Below are 9,410 nucleotides of genomic sequence, written 5' to 3' on the forward strand. Positions count from 1 at the left end.
TCAGATTTCCAACAAGGAAGAGGAGTGCTTAAAATTCAAGATCCACAAATACTTTGAAGTGGGACTTGTCCAGCCTGGGGCCGTCAAGGTTTACTCCTACTACAACTTGGGTCAGTGAATCCTCTTTCTGCGGGGCTAGGGAAGGGAAGATGGGAGCATAGAGGATCAAGAAAGATCCTGAGGACTCCCCCCTCCCAAGTCTGAATTGTGCTGTTCTGAGCTCTGAATCTGGAAACATAGGGATACAAATATCTGAAGGTCTGTGGGTCTGAGATCTGAGAGTCTGAGACAAGTTTGAGGTCTAAGGGTCTCAAGGTCCAGAGTCTCAAGAACCAGTGGGTCTTATTCTCAGTTTATGTCTCTGAGTTTTGGGGTTCCAGGACTGAACCCTCTGGTCCCTTTTTTTCATTTTCCTTTTCTCCTCTTTTCCCCACCCCAGAGGAAAGTTGTACCAAGTTCTACCATACAACCAAAGAAGATGGCTTGCTCAACAAGATCTGCCACAAAGATGTGTGCCGTTGTGCTGAGGGTGAGGGCCCAGTCAGCTTTTAAGGGTTGCCAGATATGGCCTGACTTGGGGAGCTGAGCCTTCTCCAGGCCGGCCCCTGAACCTAGCCCCTCTCCCTCCTCCCTACAGAGAACTGCTTCCTACATAGGGAGGAGAAGTTGGCAAGACAACAGAGAATTGAGGAAGCTTGTGAGCCTGGAGTGGACTATGGTGGGTGTGATTAGCTCCTGTGAATTCCTATGGGCTTCTGGGTCTCTGGGACTCACTATGCAAGTCTCTCTGTACCCATAGACATGTATATGGTGTACCTGTCTGGCTAGATCTGTGCTCACCTTGACTCTCTGGTTTCTGCCCTCAGTATACAAGGTGAAGGTAGAAAAGATCCAACAGTCTGACAGCTACGATGAATACCAGATGCTCATCAAAGATGTCATTAAATCTGGTGAGTGGCCCCATCCATGCCCCATGCCCAGACCCTCAGACAGTTTCCTATGACTCCCCTTCCCAGGGCTATACCTGTTCATTCCTCATGGTGTATTCCCAACTCTCCCCAGGCTCAGATGAGAATCCTCGAGGCAAGATTCGCACATTCATCAGCCATGTGAAGTGCCGGGATTCCCTCTTGCTCAAGGAGGGCAAGGATTACTTGATCTGGGGCATCTCCTCTGACCTGTGGAAAATGAACTCAGAGTAAGTGTCATGGTCCACCTGTTTTCCCAAACTCTTCTCTCCAGCTTCCTGCCCAGTCCAGGTCATCCCACTCATTCCCTGCCCAGTCAGAGTGATTCTATATGCCCTTTCTTTGGGGGTTACCACCTCCTTGACCTGTATTTTTCTTATTTTCCTGTTCCATCTGGTTTACCAGATCACCTGTCATTCTATCCCTCTCTTTAGCCTAAGTCATTCTATCCTTTCCCCTTCCTGGTTTGGGACACTTATCCACCTCCACCTCCCTCATCATTCCATCCACCTCCTGGTCCTGGAGCTAGGGAACCCTCCCCCTGATAAGCATACCTCTCCACACTCCCAGGCTTAATTACATCATTGGCAAGGACACTTGGGTAGAGCTGTGGCCACAGGAAGATGAATGTCAGGATGAAGAGAATCAGAAACTGTGTGAGGATTTGGAGCTCTTTTCTGAGGGCATGATCTCCTTTGGCTGCCCCAACTAACCTGGCTACAACCTGACCTCATGTATGGACCCAAATGATGACCCGACTGCAGCCAGATCCCATCTTATTTCTAAATAAAGACTGTTTTTCAAGAATTTAATGGATTCACCTAGTGTGGTACTTGGAGATCCTTGGGGAATCAGAGAAAAGGAACCCTGGCTAAGGCTGTAGGAGTGGAGAAGAGATTACAAGAGGGTACCATGGATAGAGACAGCCCTGGAGATGAAGGCAGGAGGTTAAGTTCAAATCCTAGCTGTGCCTTTTATGAAACCTATGATCCTAGCCAAGCCCCCTTCCCACTCTCATCCTCAGTTGCTTGATCCATAGAAATGAGGGTAATAACTCTGTCTGATTGGTGAATAATTATTAGGGAATCCCAAAGTGCTGTTGTAATGTGGAGTGCTGGGATTATCATTATGTAAAAGGCCAAATAATTAACAGGAATGGGATTAGGTGTGCAGATTAATAAGAATGGGATAAAGAAGGAACAACATATATGTTTAGAAGGGTATAAAAGTCTTTTAAATTCAGAAAGAAACAAGAGGATAAGGAAAAGGGGTTGGGGTGAGAGGGTAAGGGAAGGATTCTTGGGATTGGGGATAGGTTAAGTATTAGGAGGGCAGAATAGAAGGTAGAAGTAGAGGAGTAAGGAGGTAAAGGGAATAAGAGATATACACAAACATAAAATAAAGATCAGGAGAATCATTTATTATGTAAAAAGGAGGTGTGGTAATCATGATCTCAGACAAAAGCTAAAATAGATTTGTTTATCAAAAAAGAAAAATAGGGAAACTACACTACATGTCAGCCATATTAACTAATATTGTTTTAGACTATTTAAAATAGAGTATAAGGCTGGAATATTGCTGTAGTATAAGAAATGATAAGTTATTAGAATTAAAAATGTGGAAAGTCTTGGACTTATAAGAAAGTTGTTATCCATCTTCAGAGAAGAAGAGGATAAACAAGTATAGTACGGTCTTACATAGATGTATACATATGAATGTATATGGGTATGTATGTATGATTATAGCTATCCATGTATATGCACGTGTTTGTATGGAAATATGAATGTACATATGTTTGCACATATGTATGTGATTGTGGACATTTATGCATATGCACATATATACACGTATGTGTTCAACTATATATGTGTGTATACTTATAGAGATCCATGTATGGGTATGTGTGTATACGTACATATATGCCTTTGGTTTGGGGATTTTGTGATTTGGGGTTCAGTTCTGGCTTTGGGTCTGGGGTAGAAGGCATACAGGGTTGGACACAAAGACTCTAAGGTCCTTAGGAGACTTAGGAGGGACAATAACCCCCATATCTCTTCACAACAAATATCCCCAACTCCAAGGCTTTTAAGACTTTGAGCCTTGGACCCTTGGAGCCTTCTCCCTCCATGTTACCGTTCAATTGTTTTTCAGTTGTGTGCTATTATTCATGACCCCATTGGGGGAGGTTTCCTGGTGATTTGCCATTTCCTTCTCCAGCTCATTTTACGGATGAGGAAACTGAGACAAACAAGATTAAGTGACTTGCCCAGGTGACACAGCTACTAAGTGTCTGTGGCCAGATTTTAAACTCAGGAAGATGAGTCTTCCTGCCTCAAGGTCCAATACTCCATCCACAGCATCAGGTAGCTGCCCAACCCCTCTATACACTCTCTCCTAATCAAGATGGGAAATATGTATTGGAAGATCATCAATAAAGCCCTCCCTTCCCACCTGATTTATATCTCTGCATCTCCTCTCCCCTGTCCCATGCCTGCCACACTCACATGTACATACATATCTAGCCCCTGTCTGACTTATGGGGCTTGGCAATGGATCCTACATTCTATCACTGCTCCCCAGTTCTCCATCTAATTTACCCTAGTCTCCAAAGATCCCAGGTATGGGAGTACAGGGGGGTTGCTCCTAGGATCATTGACTTATTAGAAAGATCTTCATTTTTTATTTTCTATGTATACATATTTATACAATTATCTTGCACAAGAAAAACCAAATCAAACAGGAAAAAAAATGAGAAAGAAAATAAAATACAAGCAAACAACAACCAAAAGAATGGAAATGTTACGTTGTGGTCCACACTCAGTTCTCATGATCATCTCTCTGGGTGTAGCTGGCTCTCTTCATCATATTGGAACTGGTTTGGATCGTCTCATTGTTGAAGAGAGAGCTACATCCAACAGAATTGATCATCGTACAATCTTGTTTTTGCCGTGTACAATGAGCTCCTGGTTCTACTTCTTTCACTCAGCATTTAATACAACTTATTTTACAGACAAAGAACCTAAGACCCTTAGAGGACAAAAACTTTCCCAAACTCACCCAGCTGGTAAATCTCTGAGGCAGGAATAATCCAGGTCTCCCGAGCCCAGCTGGATAGCTGCCCAGCACCCTCATCACGTCAGCTGGTGAGTGGTCAGGTCCCTTTCATCCCTGAAGTCCTGGTTCTGCTTCCTCCTCAGACTGGCTGCTGAGCCCCCTCTTTGCTACATGGGGCATATGGGCTTCAATAGTTTTTCCCAAAGGAAAGGTCCCCATTCCATGTGGCCTTGGAAAATCAGAAAGTATGAGTACATGAGCCCTGCCCACCCACCCGTCACTGGGGCAGGAAGGGGGTGGCCGGGAAGGGGGCGGGGCAGCGTGACTTCAAGAGGCTCCTAGGGTGAAGTCTGGTACCAGAGCAGCCTGCCCACCTGTCAGGGAAGCCTCATGTGGTAAGCAGCTGGTTTCCTCCTGAGGATACCCACAACATAACCACCAGAGGCTTCCTCCGGGACGCCTTTCCTGGGCACAGAAGCCCTTCTCTGGGCACAGAGCTGTTACTTTCCTGAGCCCAGAGGCCAGGCGAGTTTCTTAAGGCTTGGGCCCGGGCAGTAAGACTGGCACCAAAGCTGGAGACGTACTCGGTAGCTGTGGTTCCAGAGGGCAGAAGAGCCATGGGGGATCCCGTGACTCGCCCCTCAGTGTTTGTGGTGGATGGACAGACGGACGTACCCTTCTCCCGGCTGCAAGGGGGCAGGCCCCGGACCTGCCAAGGAGCCCAGCTGGGCCTGGGGTTCCTGCTGCTGTTGGCCCTGACTGGCATAGCTGTCGAGGGCTATTTCCTCTGGCGCTTCCAGTGGGACCTGGTGGCCCTGGGCCTCCGGCTACCGGTGAGTGAGCAAGCCCAGCTCGCGTGCTTGGGTGTGTATTTGGGGGAGCAAACCTGTGTGTGCCTCTTGGCGTGTATTTCTCTTGCACTTGCCTGTGGGTGTGTGTCCCGTTGCCTGCTGGTTTCCACAGTCACCCTGCATTTCTGTTTTTCAGAGAGAGGAGAACTCCTTAGAGAAGCTGATTCAGGGTGAGTTTAAAGGAAGGAACAAGAAGAGACCTGGGGCTGCCCAGGGGGAGGGGGTCGTGTCATCCAGTCATCCCTCTCGCTCTATGCTAGTTCTCAGGCTGTAGTCTCCCCACCCCCCATTGATTTGACTTCTCTCCCCCTCCCCACCCCCATTTCTAGCTTCCCTTCTGCATCGGTGCCCCCTCCCTTCCCCCTCCAAGCCTGGGAACCCTATTGCACAATGGAGTTTGCACAACCCAGGCTTATGAGTATGTGTTGGGGTTGGGGGTGTGGGGGAACAGGGGTGGTAAACAGATAGCATGCCTTATTCATTCTCAGAGCTGAGATCCAGGAACCAAATTTGGGGCCCAATGACCTAGGTTCAAACCTCAGCTCTGCCGCTTAAAAGTTGAGTGGTCTTTGACAAGTCAATCCCCTCTCCTTGGTTCTTACTTTCCTCATGAGGATTTTGTCCAGCTCTAGAGTTAGGATGCTGTGATCCTCTGAGCTCAGGACCTGGGGTTGTGGCCCCAGAAGGGAGAGGATTAGGAGGAGTAGCCCACTGAGTGACCAAGGAGCAGGCCCAGAGAGGGAGGTGCTACCTGGAGCCCTAACCTTTGACTTCTGACCTCTGTCTCTTCCTAGAACGGACATCCTATCAGAACAAGCCAGCTGCTCACCTCACAGGTAAGGAACTGAGGGCAAGGCAGGACAGAAAGGGTGGGGAAGTAGTCACTGCTGGCCTAGGATTGGGGTGGGACCAGTTATGAGCCCCCAGGGATTCCCAGATTTGCATATGTGCTCCAGGAATCCTAAGGAACATAAGCAAAAGATGGGAGCTGGATTAATCAGACTAAAGGGTATGGATGGATGTATTACCTAGGCAGGCCCACAATGTATGGAAAAGAGAATTAGAGCCCTTGGACATGCCATTTTCCTTCTTCTGTGCCTCAGTTCCCTCAACTGTAAAATAGAAAATTGGGTTAGTAGACTTCTAAAGTCCTTTCTACCTCAGGATTTTGTGATTCTATAGATAATCCTTTGAGACCCAAATGTAGGACCAATAACAAGGAGACATCCTTATTGTCAGGAAGGTCTGTTTCAAGATCTGCCTCTGGGCTACATTAACTGTGTGACCATGGGCAAGTTCTGTAACTCCCTGGTACCCAGGATGACCTTCTAAGGTTATAAATTCCAGATTCTATCAATTACAGAGAGTTTCCACATCAGGAATTTCTTACACTGACGAAATCGTAAGTCTAGGCTTAAAACCAACCAACTAACCCCCAAACTTCCCCTAACCTTCCCACAATCCTTTATTCCTTTTTGGTACTTTCTATTTTTCTAGATTTCTTTCCATTCCCTAATATCATAAAATCTCAGGACAATGACCCCTTCATTTTATTCTAAGCCCAATCTGTACATGACTCCCTGAGGTTTCTGACTCCCAAGCCAGACAGAGGCAGAGATGGGAATTGGAGCTCTGCTCCTCTGAACTTTTTAGACTCCAAATCATAGCCTCTTTTCACTAATAAATAGTGAATCCTCCTGCCTAAAGGGCCTTGAGAACCTGCCCTACTTACCAGGGAAATGTAACAATTCACACATGTGTGTGTGTCTGTCTCTCTGTCTTTGTCTCTCTCTGTCTCTTTCTCTCTGTTTCTTTGTCTGTCTCTCTTTGTATGTATGTGTCTCTGTCTTTTTCTATTTCTTTGAATCTCTGTGTCTGTCTGTCTGTCTCTGTCTGCCTCTGTCCATCTGTCTCTCTCTGTTTCTTTGTCTCTTTGTCTCTCTGTCTCTCTATGTCTGTCTGTTCATCTGTCTCTCTCTCTCTTTCATTTCTCCAGGGGCCAACTCAAGCCTGGTCCTGAGGGGTGGACCATTGCTCTGGGAAGCCCAGCTGGGCCTCGCTTTTCTTCGAGATCTGGACTATCGAGCAGGGTCACTGGTGTGCACCCATCCTGGCTACTACTACATCTATTCGAAGGTGCAGCTTGGCGGCTTTGGATGCCTAGGAGGGTCAGTGACTGGTGGACAAGTTACCCACGGGCTCTACAAGCGAACAGCCCGCTACCCCAAAGAGCTGGAGCTGCTGGTCAGCCGTCGGTCATCCTGTGGCTGGGCAGGGACCTCGGCCAAAGTCTGGTGGGACAGCAGCTTCCTGGGTGGCGTGGTTCACCTTGAAGCTGGCGAGGAAGTCTTCGTCCGAGTGCCAGAAGAGAGGCTGGTCAGGATCAAAGATGGGACCCGCTCCTATTTTGGGGCATTCATGGTTTAAGCTACTTCTACAAACCAAGGGATTTGTATTAGATGATCTCTGCCTTTCTTCCAGCTCTCAGTACAATGGTCTATGATCCTAGCTGTGTGAACTTGGGCAAGTCACTTCCCCTCTGGGCCTCAGTTTATCCCATCTGTAAGATGGAAAGATTATACTATATGATCTCTAAGAGTCCATCTAGCTCTCAGTTTTATGAACTATGTCTGATGTCCCCATCCAGGCAGTATTTTGGGGGATGCAGATGGTGTTTCCAGAGATTATAGGTGGAAGTCAGAGCAGATGCTGAATTTCCTGACATTCAGGATGGGATTTGGGGGTTCACAGGGTATTTATCATGGAGTTTGGGGAAAACAGGTGAAGGGGTCTTGTCCAAGGCTTGAAATTCATCTACTGTAATCTATACAAACACTGTATGACACAATACAATCATAGAAACACATATGTGTGTATATGTATGTGTATATATGTATATATATAAAATGTGTGACTATAGATATATGTACATACAGTTGTAGCAGAGACATCAGAGACATCACATAAAAAATGCACACAAGAAATAGTCCCACAATGACATGCACACCTTACACAGCTATACACCTCTGATCCAAAGTCATGTGCGTCTTGTGCTGTACATGAATAAAGCTTTACAAAAGTCACAGTCACATTTCTCTTACACAGTTAAACACACCCTTTTCTTACACAATCACACAGTCATATATGGATACATCCAGAGTCATCCAATTCTCTTTCTGCCTCTCTGTTTCTGATTTTGTCTCTCTCCTTTTTCTTCTCTCTTTCTATCTGTCTAGTCTCTCACCATCTCTTTCTCTCTTCTCTGTCTCTCTCTTTTGCTGTCTCTCAAACACACACACACACACACACACACACACACACACACACATCCTGCAGCAGCAGTGTGTCTGGGTAAAGAATGACAATCTCATGCTCAGAGCCTTTATCCTGATCCTCGACCTATCAACTCAAAAATAAAAAACAAAATGTTTACCTGGAGATAGGCTCCTATCTTGGTTTATTTGAGGGAATGAGGGGAAACCAGCTGGCAAAGGATAGATTAACACTGGGTGGCTCAGTAGGGGATGATTGGGATTGAGAAGGAGTCAAATTGTAACCTCCATAGTAGAAATTAACCTTCAGAGAGAGAGTGGGTTAAATGAGGCAGGGATAACTTTTCCTGGAAAACAACAGGAGGTATTTCTATCCCCAGTTTGTAGTTGGAAGGATTGAGGAGGACACAAGGAGGAAGAACTAACTTAAAAGCGGATCTTGTTCTCTGATACTCCGCGATGGAGAGACAGAAGAACAGACAGGATGGCCTGTTCCAGAGAAAGTGTGTAAGGTGGGTGGAGGAAGATGATACTCTTTTACAGATGAGAAAATCAAGGCTGAAAAAGAAAAAAGAACTTTTCTCAAAGTCACAAAACAAGGCAGTCACAGAACTGGGGCTAGACGCTGGCATCCTCTGAGGAGAACGTACCTATCCCAGTTTAGGGAACATTTCCCTGTGGTGTGCTTAGATTTCAGCCTCCTTAAACCATATCCTTGCCCAGGCAAAGGAAGGAAAGGTCCCTTGTCAGCCATATGGCTAAACATGGAGGGCAGGAGACATGAGACCCTCGTAGGGACAGTTGAATGACAGATCCCTAAGGGCGCTGCACTCCCAGGGCCCATAAGACCTAGCATTCAGTAAATGCTTTATACCCCATACTGATCAGAGCTGCAGAGAAACAAAATGTAAAATGTCCAAATAATCATTTATTACAGACATAGGACAGCAGGAATCTTTCTTCATTCTCATTTCTTAGCTCAGGCATGGACTTTAAACCCTGGAAAGGAGTTTAATGATCATGTACAAATTAAATGAATTAATGATACTATCCTAGTAGGAATTTATCTGATAGTCCGAACTTGAAATAGTTTTTATCTCTTCCTGGGTCTCAGTCTTCTCATTTATAAAATGAAAAGTTTAAACTAAATTACTCTGTGTTCTAGATTCTAATTTAATTTATCAAAGGCTTAGAAAATATTTTCTCATGAAGTTTGGCTTAGGGAATCCAAAGACAGAAATTTAAACAATTCCTATCTTCAGGGG

At 45.8% G+C, this 9,410-nt stretch overlaps 2 protein-coding genes across 2 annotated transcripts in view; both read left to right on the forward strand.

Moving 5' to 3' along the window:
- Positions 1 to 1,775, forward strand: part of C3 (complement C3) — a 35,439-nt gene extending 33,664 nt beyond the window's left edge. The window contains exons 36-41 of the mRNA XM_051971741.1: positions 5 to 110; positions 440 to 529; positions 638 to 718; positions 867 to 950; positions 1,063 to 1,198; positions 1,539 to 1,775. Of these exons, the coding sequence (XP_051827701.1) occupies positions 5 to 110; positions 440 to 529; positions 638 to 718; positions 867 to 950; positions 1,063 to 1,198; positions 1,539 to 1,680 (639 nt within the window). The 3' untranslated portion in view covers positions 1,681 to 1,775. The remainder of the gene's footprint in view (positions 1 to 4; positions 111 to 439; positions 530 to 637; positions 719 to 866; positions 951 to 1,062; positions 1,199 to 1,538) is intronic.
- A 102-nt stretch (positions 1,776 to 1,877) lies between these two features.
- On the forward strand, positions 1,878 to 8,306 carry TNFSF14 (TNF superfamily member 14). The gene is made up of 4 exons (XM_051971742.1): positions 1,878 to 4,855; positions 5,010 to 5,043; positions 5,668 to 5,709; positions 6,870 to 8,306. Exons 1-4 carry the CDS (start codon positions 4,640 to 4,642, stop codon positions 7,298 to 7,300), a joined length of 723 nt encoding a protein of 240 aa, XP_051827702.1. The 5' UTR covers positions 1,878 to 4,639; the 3' UTR covers positions 7,301 to 8,306.
- The last annotated feature ends 1,104 nt before the right edge of the window (positions 8,307 to 9,410 follow it).

Source organism: Antechinus flavipes, chromosome 1, assembly GCF_016432865.1.
Source record: "Antechinus flavipes isolate AdamAnt ecotype Samford, QLD, Australia chromosome 1, AdamAnt_v2, whole genome shotgun sequence".
Taxonomy (NCBI): Eukaryota; Metazoa; Chordata; class Mammalia; order Dasyuromorphia; family Dasyuridae; genus Antechinus; species Antechinus flavipes.